Here is a 19,597-nt window from a genome sequence, read left to right as displayed (position 1 = left end):
TTTACATTTTCATTTTAGACATGTTGTTTTATCAATTTGCATAGTTTTTTTTTTCAAGGACACAGGTTCAAAAAGCAGAAAGAAATATGTATATGTATATATTATTTAAAGGAATAGAAAGGGCAAAATTGAAACGTGCATGGTTGCACTTCAATGTAATTTCTGTTAGCAAAAATACATCTAGTAAAAGTAATTACTGTTTTTCTGCGGCATTCTCACATATCCTGTGAGGGCCTGTGCACAAGTATTCAAGTACCACACTTTCTTAGAGTCAGCAGTGGCTTGTGTGACACAAACGACCTCTTCACAGAAGCAATACACACCACCGCCAGCTGTGCTTGAATACTGGTGCACAGGCCCTCACAGCATATGTGTGTATGCCGCAGAGAAACAGAACTTTTTACTAGAAGCGTTTTTGCTAATGTAAGTTTATTGCAAAAATGTTTCTATTTCACATGGAAATGCATTATGCACATTTCAGTTTTGACCTTTCTATCCCTTTAAGTAAAGATAACATTAGCTTGCTAAAAAGAGATACAATTGTTGGGATTAAGGCACGGTTCTCACTAACGAGTCTTTCTTGAGAACAGATTTGTCAGTAGCCAGGCTTGGTGTGCCTTTATTTAAAGGGCACATGTGCAACCCACACTTACAATCGCATATCCTTAAAGGGATATAAACCCACATTTTTCTTACACGATTCAGAAAGAGCATGTCATTTTAAACAACTTTTTTATTTACGTCTTTTATTCATTTATCTTTGTTTCTTGGTATCTTTTGTTGAAAATCAGATACGTATGCTTAGGAGCTGACCCATTTCTGTAGCACTATATGTCAGTAGTTTTGCAAGAATGTAATTCATATGCAAGAGCACTAAATGGCAGCATTATTTCTTGCCATGTAGTGCTGCAATTGCCTACCTAGGTATCTCTTTGACACAGAATATCATGAGAACAAAGCAAATTGGAAACTTTTTAAAAAAAAATCACAAAAGAAAATGTTTGGGCTTTGTATCCCTTTAATTAAAACACCTGACCCCAAATAGATTTGGAGAAGTGATTAACACAGAGGTTCACTAACTTTTTCTAGCAAGCAGACAGATCGCTGACTATACAGACATAAACACCAGCAGGCAGACAGATCACCGACTATAAGGACATATACACCAGCAGGCAGACAGATCACCGACTATAAGGACATATACACCAGCAGGCAGACAGATCACTGACTATACAGACATAAACACCAGCAAGCAGACAGATCACTGACTATACAGACATAAACAGCAGCAGGCAGACAGATCACCGACTATAAGGACATATACACCAGCAGGCAGACAGACCACTGACTATAAAGACAGATACACCAGCAGGCAGACAGATCACTGACTATAAGGACATATACACCAGCAGGCAGACAGATCACGGACTATAAGGACATATACACCAGCAGGCAGACAGATCACGGACTATAAGGACATATACACCAGCAGGCAGACAGGTCACTGACTATAAGGACATATACACCAGCAGGCAGACAGATCACTGGCTATAGGACATATACACCAGCAGGCAGACAGATCACGGACTGTAAGGACATATACACCAGCAGGCAGACAGATCACTGACTATAAAGACAGATACACCAGCAGGCAGACAGATCACTGGCTATAGGACATATACACCAGCAGGCAGACAGATCACGGACTGTAAGGACATATACACCAGCAGGCAGACAGACCACTGACTATAAAGACAGATACACCAGCAGGCAGACAGATCACTGACTGTAAGGACATATACACCAGCAGGCAGACAGATCACTGACTATAAGGACATATACACCAGCAGGCAGACAGATCACGGACTGTAAGGACATATACACCAGCAGGCAGACAGACCACTGACTATAAGGACATATACACCAGCAGGCAGACAGATCACTGACTATAGACAGATACACCAGCAGGCAGACAGATCACTGATTATAAGGACCTAAACAGCAAGTAATCTTCTATGTTACTTTTCTCTACATTTTACAAGTTCTATAGTCAGTGCAATCAGAGTTTGCTAGGAAGCTCCTACAGACTGCACTTTTTTAGATCTAACTCTCGTTAGTGTTCATGTGGTCTGTCTTTAGTATAAGTGGTCGTATGTTCATACAAGAGTGCGATAGGAAACAGCTTTATAATTGTTATCTTTTAGTATAACCATATAGAGGCCTGTCCTCCTTAGTCCAATCATAAATATTATTATTGTTAGCCTCTTATTATAATTATCAGTTAGAGCACCCTTCTCTTTTCCTGGGTCCTGACCCTGTCACACACTCGTCAGTTGTCCTGGATGTCTGGTGGGTTTTTATTTTTTTGCGGGGGTGGGGGGGTTTGGAAGGAGACAAAATTTTTGCAAATGAAAGAGGATTTTTAAAAAATAGATTCAACAATTGAATGTGATTTTTTTATAATGTTACTAATGGAGGGAACATTCCAACCAAAATTAGAATACACACGGATTTATTTCAGTTTTGAATAGAAGCATTTTTGTAATATATATGTATTAGCAAAATGCTTCTAATAAGAGCTATAGCTGTTTCAAAAGTGTATTTAAAGGAATAGGAAAGTCAAAATTAAACTAGCAAGAATCACATAGAACATGTAATTTTAAGACACTTTTACAATTACTATTTTTAAATGTGTTTTGTTCTTTTAGTATCCCTTGCTGAAAATGAATTGCGCACATATCCTATGCTAGTGGGAGCTAGTTGCTGATTGGTGCCTACACACATTTGTCTCTTGTAATTTGCTAACTAGATGTGTTCCAAAAATGGTTTGGAAATAGCAAAGTGCTACTTGTACTTATTGCCCTATAACTTGCAAAGAACATGTAAACGTATGTCTAAACTCAGGACAAAATTTAGAAACTATTTAACATGGGTGTTTCTTTTACAAGATATGACGAGTCCACGGATTTCATCCTTGTGGGATATCGCCTCCTGGTCAGCAGGAAGTGGCAAAGAGCTCCACAGCAGAGCTGCATATATAGCCCCTCCCTTCCCTCCCCCCCAGTCATTCTCTTTGCCTGTGTTAGTGATAGGAAGAGGTAACGTGAGGTGTTTAGTTTAGATTCTTCAATCAAGAGTTTTTTTATTTTTTAAATGGTGCCAAAGTGTACTATTTTATTACAGAGCAGCTTCAAGTAGTCTTTTTAGACTGTGGGAACTGGTGGATTTTTCTCTCCACTGTGCCTCCCAGGATTGTGCTGTGTTTGATGTACATAGTCTTAGAAAATCTTAACTAAGACTTCTCTGTTTCACAGGACCTTAGGAGGATAATTGGCACCTCTTGACACTGTGAAGTTATCATGCTGTTACTCAGCATGAAGGTAAGTGCAGTTCTTTTATTCTGGGACACAGAACAGACTCTCAGATGGACTGTATTTTCACTATGCTTTGGATTGGGTATGTACAAGTAAAGCAGTGACAGAACCAGACACTCTAGTGGTCTATTTCCTAGAAGTGCTGGTATGCATGTACAAGATGACATAATGTTCCAGGCTCTCTGACAAAGTTTATTAAAGAGGGGAAACTGGGGACTATCGTGTATGTGTTTCTACTAGACATTCAGGCGTGTGTGCCTTGAAGTGCTGGGAAGTTGTGGGGGGGCTTTTTTTCTGGGGCTGGCTGACGCAAGGGATAACAGAAAACATTGCGTTTATTCTTTTAAAACCAATTTCGGAGTGCATATGATTTTCTGACCTCCGGTTAATGGCGGATGTTGCCTGTCTTAATAGAGCGTGTTGAATTACGCCCACGAGGGGTGGAGCTAGACTTTGCGCGCTTTAATAGCGCAGTCAGTGTTGGTAAGAGGCTTGTTAATTTTAGAAGCAATCTATGCCTTATAATTGTGGGTTATTGCCAAAACATAATACACGGTGTAAGAGGGAAGGTGAACTCAAAGATCTTCTCCTTTGCAATACAGTTCTCAGCTTTTTTTTGTCTTTTCCAATTAAAAAATAAAAAACGTGTATATATATATATATATATATATATATATATATATATGTGATTTGAGTCCTTAAAGATACAGTACTCAATATATTTATTTTGCAATAGAATTCTGTGAGTGAGTCATTTTTGCTATTTGTTCTCTTTATTAAGATGGATGAGCACAGTGCATGCCTTATGTGTTTAAATGCCATTGTGGAACCCCCTGTTACACTTTGTCCCTCATGTATAACTAGGTCATTACAGTGTAAAGAACAAATTTTCTTATCTGATGATAATAATGATTGTACTCAGAATGATGAGGTTCAGGATAAAGCTCAATCCCAAGCGTCTTAGCCCATAACGCCCACACAGGCGACGCCATGTTCTTCATCGGTGTCTGCATCATTCACTCTGCAGGATATGGCTACAGTTATGTCCTCAACCCTTACAGAGGTGTTATATAAGTTGCCAGTACTACAGGGTAAACGTAGTAGAATAGAGACACAGGTAGTCCAGGCGACTTCTGATTCCTTGATGGCGATCTCCGATCTTCCCTCCCAGGACTCTGAAGGGGGGGTATGGAGGTTTTATTAGGGGAACTGTCTGACTCAGGTAGTGCATTACCCAAGACAGATTTGGACGTGATGTCCTTCAGATTTAAGCTTAAACACCTTCGCCTGTTATTTCGGGAGGTTTTGTTAACTCTGGACGACTGTGACTCTATTGTAGTCCCTCCAGAGAAATTGTGTAAAATGGACAGATATTTGGAGGTTCCTATTTACGCTGATGTTTTTCCGATTCCTAAAAGAATTTCGGAAATTATTAACAAGGAATGGGAAAGGCCAGGTATACCTTTCTCTCCTTCCCCTATATTTAAGAAAATGTACCCTTTACCTGACACAGTTAGGAATGTTTGGCAAACGATTCCTAAGGTGGAGGGAGCTATTTCTACTCTAGCTGAGTGTACGACTATTCCTATTGAGGACTAACAAACAAAGGTATTCAGTGCTCCCTAATTAGTGCAGTTAGAGGTCTCTGTCAAGCAATGGACAATGGTTGAAATGAAAATGTTCAAATGGATGATGTTGAAATCAAAAATAATGGGTGAAAAAAAATGATGAGTTAATGAAAATGGAACAAAATGAAGAGCACAATGTGGTTTCATAGCACCGTGTCTCTAGGAGGTCCTAAAAAGTCAGTCAATAATCCTGGTACTCACAACCTCAGAATTGCTAGATCAATGTAAGGTCCTTGGAATAAGGTAGACTTTTTCCTCCTCTTTATGGTGTGGTATAGTGGGTTCCGTTGTTTCTGGTGTTATATAGCTCCAAGGAGACTCCAAATGCTGTGTCACACTTTGAGTATGCCTGTTAGTAGAAGCAGCTGTAGCTTGAAGGAAACTTCCTTGTCAAAGTATCCAAGATGAAAGATGCTGAAAAAGATAAACAGCGCATTCCTTCTAAGAGCAAGAGTTTTTATTAGCACATCAAAGCGCTTGTTTAAAATCACACTTACAGAATATATATAAAATTCATGCACATAATACAATGTATAGCCAACCGCTCTGCTACGCCGTCTAACGGATTACCAGCAGGACAGGATGGAAGAAGCCGCAAACGAGACTGGCGCCAGTAAGAACTCGTGGGCACTCCGTCAAGCTAGGAAGATGAACAAACAGCGTTTCGTCCTATAGCGTTAGGACGAAACGCGTTGAGGTCATCAACGCTCGACGTCACGCACGCTTCCGGATTATCCTAGCTTGACGGAGTGCCCACGAGTTCTTACTGGCGCCAGTCTCGTTTGCGGCTTCTTCCATCTAGTTCCTGTCCTGCTGGTAATCCGTTAGACGGCGTAGCAGAGCGGTTGGCTATACATTGTATTATGTGCATGAATTTTATATATATTCTGTAAGTGTGATTTTAAACAAGCGCTTTGATGTGCTAAATAGAAACTCTTGCTCTTAGAAGGAATGCGCTGTGTTTATCTTTTTCAGCATTCCTATTGAGGACAGTTGTGCTTTCAAGGACCCTATGGATATAAAGTTGGAGGGTCTTCTAAAGAAGCTGTTTGTTCATCAAGGGTTTCTGTTGCAACCAATGGTCTGCATTGTACCAGTTACAACTGCGCTTGCCTTTTGGTTTGATGCCCTAGAAGAGTCTTTCAAAACTGAGACTCCATTGGAGGAAATATTGGATAGAATCAAGGCCCTTAAGCTAGCCAATTCCTTTGTTATAGACGCTGCCTTTCAGATTGCCAAGTTGGCGGCTAAGAATGCAGGTTTGGCCATTGTAGCACGCAGAGCCTTATGGTTGAAATCCTGGTCTGCGGATGTATCCTCTAAATCTAAGTTATTAGCTATCCCTTTCAAAGGAAAGACTTTATTTGGGCCTGAATTGAAAGAGATTATCTCTGACATTACGGGAGGTAAGGGTCATCTCCTCCCTCAGGACAAGATGTCCAAACAAAGGAGACAGAGTAATTTTCGTTCCTTTCGAAATATCAAGGGTGTCTCTTCTTCCTCTTCCACTAAGCAGGAAGAGAATGTCGCACAGTCCAAGCCCGTCTGGAGACCCAATCAGGCTTGGAACAAAAATAAACAACCCAAGAAGCCTGCTGCTGCTCCCAAGACAGCATGAAGGGAACCCCCGGTCAGGACCGGACCTAGTAGGGGGCAGACTTTCTCTCTTTTTCCATGCTTGGATAAGAGATGTTCAGGATCCCTGGACACTAGAAATCGTGTCCCAGGGGTACTAAATGAAGTTAAAAAATTCCCTTCCAAGGGGATGGTTTCTTCTTTCACGATTGTCTGTAGACCAGATAAAAAGAGAGGCGTTCTTACGTTGTGTAAAAGACCTCTCTACTATGGGAGTAATTTGTCCTGTTCCAATACAGGGACAGGGGTTTTACTCAAATCTTTTCGTGGTTCCCAAAAAAGAGGGAACGTTCAGACCCATTTTAGATCTCAAGTGTCTAAACAAGTTTCTCAGAGTCCCATCCTTCAAGATGGAAACGATTCGGACAATTCTTCCATTGATCCAGGAGGGTCAATATATGACTACCGTGGATTTAAAGGATGCATATCTTCACATTCCTATCCACAGAGATCATCACCGTTTTCTAAGGTTTGCCTTCCTGGACAAACATTTTCAGTTTGTGGCTCTTCCCTTCTGGCTGGCCACGGCTCCCAGGATTTTCATGAAAGTTCTGGGGTCTTTGCTAGCGGTTCTCAGACCATGGGGCATTGCAGTGGCGCCTTACCTAGACAATATTCTAATTCAGGCGTCCTCTTTTCAACTGACAAAGTCTCATACCAACATGGTTCTGTCCTTTCTAAGGACTCATGGGTGGAAGGTGAATCTAGAAAAGAGTTCACTAATTCCACAGACAAAGGTTCCTTTCCTGGGAACTCTAATAGATTCCGTATCCATGAAGATCTTTTTGACCGAAGTCAGAATGTTAAAGATTCTGGAGACATGCCGAACCCTTAAGTCCACTCCTCGGCCATCAGTGGCTCAGTGCATGGAGGTAATCGGATTGATGGTAGCGGCAATGGACATCATTCCGTTTGCACGTTTTCATCTCAGACCTCTGCAACTAAGCATGCTCAGACAGTGGAATGGAGATTATACAAATTTGTCTCCTCAGATAGATCTGGATCAGGAGACGAGAGACTCTCTTCTTTGGTGGTTGTCACCGGATCATCTGTCCCAAAAGATGTGCTTCCGCAGACCCTCATGGGTGATAGTGACAACGGATACCAGTCTACTAGAATGGGGGGCAGTCTGGAATTGCCTGAAGACTCAGGGAGTGTGGACTCGAGCGGAGTCTCTACTTCCCATAAATATTCTGGAGTTGAGAGCAATATTCAATGCGCTTCAAGCTTGGCCTCAATTGGCCTCGGCCAAGTTCATCCGATTTCAGTCGGGCAACATCACGACTGTGGCTTACATCAATCATCAGGGAGGAACAAGGAGTTTCTTGGCGATGACAGAAGTATCCAAGATAATTCGGTGGGCGGAGGCTCACTGTTATCTGTCAGCAATTTACATCCCAGGAGTGGACAGCTGGGAACCGGATCCAAGAGCTACTCATGGTGTAGAGTTAGGATTCCCAGAATTTAATCTTTTCTCCAAGAAGGATTGGAGAAAGGGTTGTCAGCAAGTTCCTTAAAGGGACAGATTTCTGCTTTGTCCATTTTGCTACACAAACGTCTGGCAGATGTTCCAGATGTTCAATCTTTTTGTCAGGCTCTGACTAGAATCATGCCTGTATTTAGACCAATTGCTCCTCCTTGGTGTTTGAATTTAGTTCTTAAAGTTCTTCAAGGGGTTGCGTTTGAACCCATACATTCCATAGATATTAAGTTATTATCTTGTAAAGTTTTATTTTTGGTTGCTATTTCTTCTGCTCGCAGAGTTTCTGAGCTTTCGGCTTTACAATGTGATTCACCTTATCTTATTTTCCATGCTGATAAGGTGGTGTTACGTACCAAACCTGGTTTTCTTCCTAAGGTTGTTTCTAACAAGAATATTAATCAGGAAATTGTTGTTCCTTCATTATGTCCTAACCCTTCTTCTAAGAAGGAGCGTCTGCTACATAACTTGGATGTAGTTCGTGCCTTAAAATTTTATTTACAGGTGACTAAGGATTTTCATCAAACATCTTCTTTGTTTGTGGTTTTTGCTGGGGAACGTAGGGGTCAGAAAGCTACGGCTACCTCTCTTTCTTTTTGGCTGAAGAGTATCATCCGTTTGGCATACGAGACTGCTGGACAGCAACCTCCTGAAAGAATTACGACTCATTCTACTAGAGCTGTGACTTCCTCATGGGCATTTAAAAACGATGCATCTGTTGAACAGATTTGCAAGACTGCAACTTGGTCGTCTCTTCACACTTTTTCCAAATTTTCCAAATTTGATACTTTTGCTTCTTCTGAAGCTGTTTTTGGGAGAAAGGTTCTTTAAGCAGTGGTGCCTTCCGTTTAGGTTCCTGTCTTGTCCCTCCCTTTCATCGGTGTCCTGTAGCTTTTGGTATTGTATCCCACAAGTAAGGATGAAATCCGTGGACTCGTCATATCTTGTAAAAGAAAAGGAAATTTATGCTTACCTGATAAATTTATTTCTTTTACGATATGACGAGTCCACGGCCCACCCTGTTATTTTTGAAAGACAGGTTTTTATTTTTGTTAAACTACAGTCACCTTTGCTCCTTGGCCTTTCCTTTCTCTTCCTAACTTCAGTCGAATGACTGGAGGGGGAGGGAAGGGAGGGGCTATATATACAGCTCTGCTGTGGAGCTCTTTGCCACTTCCTGCTGACCAGGAGGCATCATCCCACAAGTAAGGATGAAATCCGTGGACTCGTCATATCGTAAAATAAATAAATTTATCAGGTAAGCATAAATTTCCTTTTTTGGTGGTTGTAGATGTGTAACAGATTGTGGGGTTAGAAAAAGTGTGTGTTTTTCCATTTATTTTTTTTTATCATATTTTATCATTTTCTTATAGAAAATTATATGATACTAGTCCTAAAGCCTGTGTACACAGGCCATTTTTTGCAGTACAGTGGTCCCACCCCTTGCTCTCCCCCCCTCTATTTTGCTCTCTCTCTTCCCCCTCTCTTTTGCTCTCTCTCTCTCCCCCTCTCTTTTGCTCTCTCTCCCCCCTCTCTTTTGCTCTCTCTCTCCCCTCTCTTTTGCTCTCTCTCTCCCCTCTCTTTTGCGCTCTCTCTCCCCCCTCACTTTTGCTCTCTCTCTCCCCCCTCACTTTTGCATTCTCTCCCCTCTCTTTTGCTCTCTCTCCCCCCCCCCCTCTTTTTTGCTCTCTCTCTCCCCCCTCTCTTTACTCTCTCTCCCCTCTCTTTTGCTCTCTCTCCCCTCTCTTTTGCTCTCTCTCCCCTCTCTTTTGCTCTCTCTCCCCTCTTTTGCTCTCTCTCTCCCCCCTCTCTTTTTGTGCTCGCTCTCCCCCCTCTCTTTTTCTCTCTCCCCCCTCTCTTTTTGCGCTCGCTCTCTCTCCCCCTCTCTTTTGCTCTCTCTTTCCCTATATTTTGCTCTCTCTCTTTTGCACTCTCTCTCTCTCTGTCCCCCTCTCTTTTGCTCTCTCTCTCTCTCTCTCTCTCCCCCCTCTCTTTTGATTTCTCTCACCCCTTCTCTTTTGATTTCTCTCACCCCTTCTCTTTTACTCTCTGTCTCCTCCTCTTTTGCTCTGTCTCCTCCTCTTTTGCTCTCTCTCCCCCCTCTTTTGCTCTCTCTCCCCCCCTCTTTTGCTCTCCCCCCCTCTTTTGCTCTCTCTCCCCCTCTCTTTTGCTCTCTCTCACCCTTCTCTTTTACTCTCTCACACTTCTCTTTTACTCTCTCTCACCCTTATTTTTTGCTCTCTCTCACCCCTCTCTTTTGCTCTCTCGCCCCTCTGTTTTGCTCTCTCGCCCCTCTTTTTTGCTCTATATCTCCCCTCTTGTGCTGCTCTCTCTCTCTCATGCAGACACTCAGACAGCCACGGCAGCTCCCATCCGCCCCCGGCATGCTCAGACTCCGCCCCTTCACACCCAGACCCACCCCCTTTACGACACGGGTCAGCTACGCCCCCTTCACAGATTAGGTGCCAGCAGCCAGTCCAGGTCAGTTTGTTGAAGGCCAGGTATGTTTGTCCTTGTGCAGTCTCTACTGCACATGACAGCTTCGGACAAACACACTTGGCCTTTTATATTATGGGATGATGAAAATAATGTTATCTTTAGAAAGTCTATTTAATGGCGAGAAAAACGGTATATAATGTGTGGTACAGTAAATGAGTAAGAGGAAAGTTACAGCTAAACACAAACACTGCAGAAATTAAAAAATAGCCCTGGTCCTTAAGGGTAAGAAAATTGAAAAATGGTCTGGTCACTAAGGGGTTAAGTATGCTCTGTGCACCAGCATTTTAATCACAGCACTTGCTCAGACGCCTAAGGTGCTTTACAAACCCCACTGGCACTCTGAGCAGCTGCAGTATTTAAAATGCTGGTGCACTGAGAATATCTAGCTATGCTTCACATGCACATGCAGAAAAAATGCTAACACTAAAACAGTGCTAACTTTTATTAGAAGCATTTCCCCAATACATGTATATTGCAAATATGTTTCTATTGAAATATGTAATTCATCTACGTGCATTTAAATTTTCACCGTAATGTCCCTTTAATAATTATACACGATCTCCCTCAGCTATCTAGATTTGTTATTAAAGGGACATTCTTGGCAAAATTTAAATGCACTTAGATCAATTACGTCTTTGAATAGAAAAATATTTACAATATATATGTATTGACAAAAATGCTTCTAGTAAAAGTTAACTAAAAAAAACAGTTTTACTGTAAGCATGTTTCTCTGCATGTGCATAAATAATGCAGCTGCTCAGTGTCAGGGTTTGTATCATGTCAGCAATTATCAAACTGAGTCATTGCCAGATGATGCAAGCCCCATAGATTCTCCGAGTGCAGTGTTTAAAGTGCTGGTGCACAAAGCATACTTTAAAGGGGAGAAAATGTTTGGATAAACTGTCCCTTTGTTCCCAATGATCCATTTACCTGCTGCAGTGTATTAAATTGTTTACAAATAACTAATTTGCCTTTATTTCTGCATTTAAAATAGCTGATTTAGCGTGTGTTATCCCTACCTCTACTGACGATTTCTATACCAAAGTATAGACTACTGACATGCACTGTAAACACAGCCAGCAGAAGAATTTACACTCGCAGAAAGTTTTGAATAGAGACAGCGAAAAGAAAGGGAAGCATTTGAGAGATAAGATAAGGATGTCTGATCTCTCTGCAAGCTTAGCCTATTTTGATGGGCTGACATTTTAAAAAGCAAATCCAGCAATTTAATTTACAAAAATGAACATAAAGGATCAATTTATCATACATTTTATAATCTGCAGCTGGTATAACAATTTTACTGTGCACTGTCCCTGTAAGTAAACAACTTTAATAAAAGCATTTTTGCTAATACATGTGTATTGCAAAAATGCTTATGTTTAAAACAGAAATGCAACCGTGTACACTAGTTTTGGCTGGACTACCCCTTTAAGATAAGTTTGATGTTTGGAGCCAAAAATGTATTGCCGTATTTTAAGATATTTGAGGATATCGATTTGGATTTTGTACAAGAATAATCCTTATGCTGCTACACACAAGATTTATTATGCACGTTTTTAGGTACTTTTTAAACTTTGCTTATCTTTTTATTTATGTAATATTGTTCAAACTTTATTTTCTCAGCATTTCCAGGAGCAGCTGTCTCTCTGCTCAGCATCTTATGGACAATGGACAGGAAAAGTGAAGCTGTGTCTTACTGGAAGAAATTTCAGAACAACCAGACTTCCTCATCTGAAGAGTGGGAGGCGGTAAAACGGTACGTCATATCTTTATCTAAGTTTAGCTAAACAAACTGCACAGGTAGACGTTATAGATAACTACAGAGTATTTAGCTGACAAACTGCACATGTAGAAGTTATAGATAACTACACAGTATTTAGCTGACAAACTGCACATGTAGAAGTTATAGATAACTACACAGTATTTAGCTGACAAACTGCACATGTAGAAGTTATAGATAACTACACAGTATTTAGCTGACAAACTGCACATGTAGAAGTTATAGATAACTACAGAGTATTTAGCTGACAAACTGCACATGTAGACGTTATAGATAACTACAGAGTATTTAGCTAAACAAACTGCACATGTAGAAGTAATAGATAACTACAGAGTATTTAGCTAACAAACTGCACATGTAGAAGTTATAGATAACTACAGAGTATTTAGCTAACAAACTGCACATGTAGACGTTATAGATAACTACACAGTATTTAGCTGACAAACTGCACGTGTAGACGTTATAGATAACTACAGAGTATTTAGCTTACAAACTGCACATCTAGACGTTATAGATAACTACACAGTATTTAGCTGACAAACTGCACATGTAGAAGTTATAGATAACTACACAGTATTTAGCTGACAAACTGCACATGTAGAAGTTATAGATAACTACACAGTATTTAGCTGACAAACTGCACATGTAGAAGTTATAGATAACTACACAGTATTTAGCTGACAAACTGCACATGTAGAAGTTATAGATAACTACACAGTATTTAGCTGACAAACTGCACATGTAGAAGTTATAGATAACTACACAGTATTTAGCTGACAAACTGCACATGTAGAAGTTATAGATAACTACAGAGTATTTAGCTGACAAACTGCACATGTAGAAGTTATAGATAACTACAGAGTATTTAGCTGACAAACTGCACATGTAGACGTTATAGATAACTACACAGTATTTAGCTGACAAACTGCACATGTAGAAGTTATAGATAACTACAGAGTATTTAGCTGACAAACTGCACATGTAGACGTTATAGATAACTACAGAGTATTTAGCTGACAAACTGCACATGTAGAAGTTATAGATAACTACAGAGTATTTAGCTAACAAACTGCACATGTAGACGTTATAGATAACTACAGAGTATTTAGCTAACAAACTGCACATGTAGACGTTATAGATAACTACACAGTATTTAGCTGACAAACTGCACATGTAGACGTTATAGATAACTACAGAGTATTTAGCTGACAAACTGCACATGTAGAAGTTATAGATAACTACAGAGTATTTAGCTAACAAACTGCACATGTAGACGTTATAGATAACTACAGAGTATTTAGCTGACAAACTGCACATGTAGACGTTATAGATAACTACAGAGTATTTAGCTAACAAACTGCACATGTAGACGTTATAGATAACTACAGAGTATTTAGCTAACAAACTGCACATGTAGAAGTTATAGATAACTACAGAGTATTTAGCTAACAAACTGCACGTGTAGACGTTATAGATAACTACAGAGTGTTTAGCTAAACAAACTGCACATGTAGACGTTATAGATAACTACACAGTATTTAGCTGACAAACTGCACATGTAGAAGTTATAGATAACTACACAGTATTTAGCTGACAAACTGCACATGTAGAAGTTATAGATAACTACACAGTATTTAGCTGACAAACTGCACATGTAGAAGTTATAGATAACTACAGAGTATTTAGCTGACAAACTGCACATGTAGAAGTTATAGATAACTACAGAGTATTTAGCTGACAAACTGCACATGTAGACGTTATAGATAACTACAGAGTATTTAGCTGACAAACTGCACATGTAGACGTTATAGATAACTACAGAGTATTTAGCTAAACAAACTGCACATGTAGACGTTATAGATAACTACAGAGTATTTAGCTAACAAACTGCACATGTAGAAGTTATAGATAACTACAGAGTATTTAGCTAACAAACTGCACATGTAGAAGTTATAGATAACTACACAGTATTTAGCTAACAAACTGCACATGTAGAAGTTATAGATAACTACAGAGTATTTAGCTAACAAACTGCACATGTAGAAGTTATAGATAACTACAGAGTATTTAGCTAACAAACTGCACATGTAGAAGTTATAGATAACTACACAGTATTTAGCTGACAAACTGCACATGTAGAAGTTATAGATAACTACACAGTATTTAGCTGACAAACTGCACATGTAGAAGTTATAGATAACTACACAGTATTTAGCTGACAAACTGCACATGTAGACGTTATAGATAACTACAGAGTGTTTAGCTAACAAACTGCACATGTAGACGTTATAGATAACTACAGAGTATTTAGCTAAACAAACTGCACATGTAGACGTTATAGATAACTACAGAGTATTTAGCTAACAAACTGCACGTGTAGACATTATAGATAACTACAGAGTGTTTAGCTAAACAAACTGCACATGTAGAAGTTATAGATAACTACAGAGTATTTAGCTAACAAACTGCACATGTAGACGTTATAGATAACTACAGAGTATTTAGCTAAACAAACTGCATATGTAGAAGTTATAGATAACTACAGAGTATTTAGCTAACAAACTGCACATGTAGACGTTATAGATAACTAAAGAGTGTTTAGCTAAACAAACTGCACATGTAGAAGTTATAGATAACTACAGAGTGTTTAGCTAAACAAACTGCACATGTAGATGTTATAGATAACTACAGAGTATTTAGGTGACAAACTGCACATGTAGACGTTATAGATAACTACAGAGTATTTAGCTGACAAACTGCACATGTAGACGTTATAGATAACTACAGAGTATTTAGCTAACAAACTGCACATGTAGACGTTATAGATAACTACAGAGTGTTTAGCTAACAAACTGCACATGTAGAAGTTATAGATAACTACACAGTATTTAGCTAAACAAACTGCACATGTAGAAGTTATAGATAACTACAGAGTATTTAGCTGACAAACTGCACATGTAGAAGTTATAGATAACTACAGAGTATTTAGCTGACAAACTGCACATGTAGAAGTTATAGATAACTACACAGTATTTAGCTGACAAACTGCACATGTAGACGTTATAGATAACTACATAGTATTTAGCTGACAAACTGCACATGTAGAAGTTATAGATAACTACAGAGTATTTAGCTGACAAACTGCACATGTAGACGTTATAGATAACTACAGAGTATTTAGCTGACAAACTGCACATGTAGAAGTTATAGATAACTACAGAGTATTTAGCTTACAAACTGCACATGTAGAAGTTATAGATAACTACAGAGTATTTAGCTGACAAACTGCACATGTAGACGTTATAGATAACTACAGAGTATTTAGCTTACAAACTGCACATGTAGAAGTTATAGATAACTACAAAGTATTTAGCTTACAAACTGCACATGTAGAAGTTATAGATAACTACAGAGTATTTAGCTGACAAACTGCACATGTAGAAGTTATAGATAACTACACAGTATTTAGCTAAACAAACTGCACATGTAGAAGTTATAGATAACTACAGAGTATTTAGCTGACAAACTGCACATGTAGAAGTTATAGATAACTACAGAGTATTTAGCTAAACAAACTGCACATGTAGAAGTTATAGATAACTACAGAGTATTTAGCTAAACAAACTGCACATGTAGAAGTTATAGATAACTACACAGTATTTAGCTGACAAACTGCACATGTAGAAGTTATAGATAACTACACAGTATTTAGCTGACAAACTGCACATGTAGAAGTTATAGATAACTACACAGTATTTAGCTGACAAACTGCACATGTAGACGTTATAGATAACTACACAGTATTTAGCTGACAAACTGCACATGTAGAAGTTATAGATAACTACAGAGTATTTAGCTGACAAACTGCACATGTAGAAGTTATAGATAACTACAGAGTATTTAGCTGACAAACTGCACATGTAGAAGTTATAGATAACTACAGAGTATTTAGCTGACAAACTGCACATGTAGACGTTATAGATAACTACAGAGTATTTAGCTGACAAACTGCACATGTAGAAGTTATAGATAACTACAGAGTATTTAGCTGACAAACTGCACATGTAGACGTTATAGATAACTACAGAGTATTTAGGTGACAAACTGCACATGTAGAAGTTATAGATAACTACAGAGTATTTAGCTGACAAACTGCACATGTAGAAGTTATAGATAACTACAGAGTATTTAGCTGACAAACTGCACATGTAGAAGTTATAGATAACTACAGAGTATTTAGCTTACAAACTGCACATGTAGACGTTATAGATAACTACAGAGTATTTAGCTGACAAACTGCACATGTAGAAGTTATAGATAACTACACAGTATTTAGCTGACAAACTGCACATGTAGACGTTATAGATAACTACAGAGTATTTAGCTGACAAACTGCACATGTAGACGTTATAGATAACTACAGAGTATTTAGCTGACAAACTGCACATGTAGACGTTATAGATAACTACAGAGTGTTTAGCTAAACAAACTGCACATGTAGATGTTATAGATAACTACAGAGTATTTAGCTAAACAAACTGCACATGTAGATGTTATAGATAACTACAGAGTATTTAGCTAAACAAACTGCACATGTAGAAGTTATAGATAACTACAGAGTATTTAGCTTACAAACTGCACATGTAGAAGTTATAGATAACTACAGAGTATTTAGCTGACAAACTGCACATGTAGACGTTATAGATAACTACAGAGTATTTAGCTGACAAACTGCACATGTAGAAGTTATAGATAACTACACAATATTTAGCTGACAAACTGCACATGTAGAAGTTATAGATAACTACAGAGTATTTAGCTGACAAACTGCACATGTAGAAGTTATAGATAACTACAGAGTATTTAGCTGACAAACTGCACATGTAGAAGTTATAGATAACTACACAGTATTTAGCTGACAAACTGCACATGTAGACGTTATAGATAACTACACAGTATTTAGCTAAACAAACTGCACATGTAGACGTTATAGATAACTACACAGTATTTAGCTAAACAAACTGCACATGTAGACGTTATAGATAACTACAGAGTATTTAGCTGACAAACTGCACATGTAGAAGTTATAGATAACTACAGAGTATTTAGCTGACAAACTGCACATGTAGAAGTTATAGATAACTACACAGTATTTAGGTGACAAACTGCACATGTAGACGTTATAGATAACTACAGAGTATTTAGCTAAACAAACTGCACATGTAGACGTTATAGATAACTACAAAGTGTTTAGCTAAACAAACTGCACATGTAGAAGTTATAGATAACTACAGAGTATTTAGCTAAACAAACTGCACATGTAGACGTTATAGATAACTACACAGTATTTAGCTAAACAAACTGCACATGTAGAAGTTATAGATAACTACAGAGTATTTAGCTAAACAAACTGCACATGTAGAAGTTATAGATAACTACACAGTATTTAGCTAAACAAACTGCACATGTAGAAGTTATAGATAACTACACAGTATTTAGCTGACAAACTGCACATGTAGAAGTTATAGATAACTACAGAGTATTTAGCTGACAAACTGCACATGTAGACGTTATAGATAACTACAGAGTATTTAGCTGACAAACTGCACATGTAGAAGTTATAGATAACTACAGAGTATTTAGCTAAACAAACTGCACATGTAGACGTTATAGATAACTACAGAGTATTTAGCTGACAAACTGCACATGTAGACGTTATAGATAACTACATTAAGGACAGATGACAAAGATCTTATGTGTTGTCACATTCTTTATTTCAATATTCAACCAGCCATTTGTGTTACATTCCTCTGCAATTTGTTACACTCAATTTTAAATATCTATATTTAAAATTATTTTTTTATTAACAGATTTAATTAATTTCCGTTAAGGACAGGCGCTGTGTGTTTTTCTGGCCATTGCTGATATTGCATGTTACAAATCTGTCCTTTTTCCCCCAGAGCGCTTCCCCTATACTTGGTTTTACATGTTAACTATGGTTTCCCAGCGGAGAGTCTCTTGATGAATGAATTACAAGGATATTTAGAGAACAATACAGAAGAAATGCAGATTGATAATGACTCCTAGCAGCAGCAGACTGTCTGTCTTTATTCGGACAAATATTGATCTAAATGTGTCTGCCAATCCAATTAAACACGGAAGATAGGGCCAGCTGAGAAACTGAGAGGCGCCCGGTAAAGATTGAATACGATGAGGTTGGAAAAAAAATGCATTAGTAATCTGGAAGAAACAAGAGTGCAGTGGAACAGGATGAGTGACAGAACTCTCAAACTTTAGAAAAGAAGATTCCTGTAAGAAAAACTGACCGCTATTTATTGTTCTATGGATTAATGTTAAAATGTGTTTCTTATGGGAAACGGATCACTTACATCCCAAGTTTAAATATGTTACTACGTATAAGATTTACTGTATATATTGCCAGTATCCAAATGAATAAAAATATAACTAGCGTTTTATTAAGGATTATAGTCCCCTCTGTGTTGTAATGATTGCCTAATTTCCATAAATATCTTGTAGTCCGTTTCTGCGAATGTTGCTTCCTCCGGTCTAATTATGTTAAATGTAATGTGTGTGTGTAGCATGCAGTAAAGGGAAATAGGGCTTTTCTCAGGCACAAGCAGATGTAACCAGAATGCTGCATCCTTAGGTAATTAATAGATACATTACATACGTATTGCACTTATTTATATATGTCCCAGATTATTTCTCTTGAAGTTTTTTTTATTTATTTATTGGTTTTATATATTTGCAATTAATCCCTAGTCAATTTTGTACCCAGTCTGCTTAGCATATGGGTCGTGCAGTCAGTTTATACTGAGAGCACTGCAAAGGTTATGGGATGTGCAGACAGGTTATACAGAGAGCGCTGCACAGGTTATGGGTCGTGCAGTCAGTTTATACTGAGAGTGCTGCAAAGGTTATGGGATGTGCAGACAGTTTATACTGAGAGCGCTGCATTATGGGATGTGCAGACGGTTTATACTGAGAGCGCTGCAAAGGTTATGGGATGTGCAGACAGTTTATACTGAGTACTCTGCACAGGTTATGGGATGTGCAGACAGTTTATACTGAGAGCGCTGCACAGGTTATGGGATGTGCAGACAGTTTATACTGAGAGCGCTGCACAGGTTATGGGATGTGCAGACAGTTTAAACTGAGAGTGCTGCACAGGTTAAGGGAT

General features: G+C 38.7%; 1 protein-coding gene across 4 annotated transcripts in view; it reads left to right on the top strand.

Moving 5' to 3' along the window:
* FANCG (FA complementation group G) overlaps positions 1-18,879 on the top strand; it is a 151,044-nt gene extending 132,165 nt beyond the window's left edge. For all 4 annotated transcript variants that reach the window (XM_053701003.1, XM_053701002.1, XM_053701000.1 and 1 more), the window contains 2 exons: positions 12,240-12,372; positions 18,357-18,879. In XM_053701003.1, coding sequence (XP_053556978.1) covers positions 12,240-12,372; positions 18,357-18,483 — 260 coding nt within the window. In that variant the 3' untranslated portion in view covers positions 18,484-18,879. The remainder of the gene's footprint in view (positions 1-12,239; positions 12,373-18,356) is intronic.
* The last annotated feature ends 718 nt before the right edge of the window (positions 18,880-19,597 follow it).

The sequence above is a fragment of the Bombina bombina genome, chromosome 2, assembly GCF_027579735.1.
Source record: "Bombina bombina isolate aBomBom1 chromosome 2, aBomBom1.pri, whole genome shotgun sequence".
NCBI lineage: Eukaryota > Metazoa > Chordata > Amphibia > Anura > Bombinatoridae > Bombina > Bombina bombina.
Note: the sequence above shows the minus strand (reverse complement) of the source record. Positions and strands in the feature narration are given on the sequence as shown.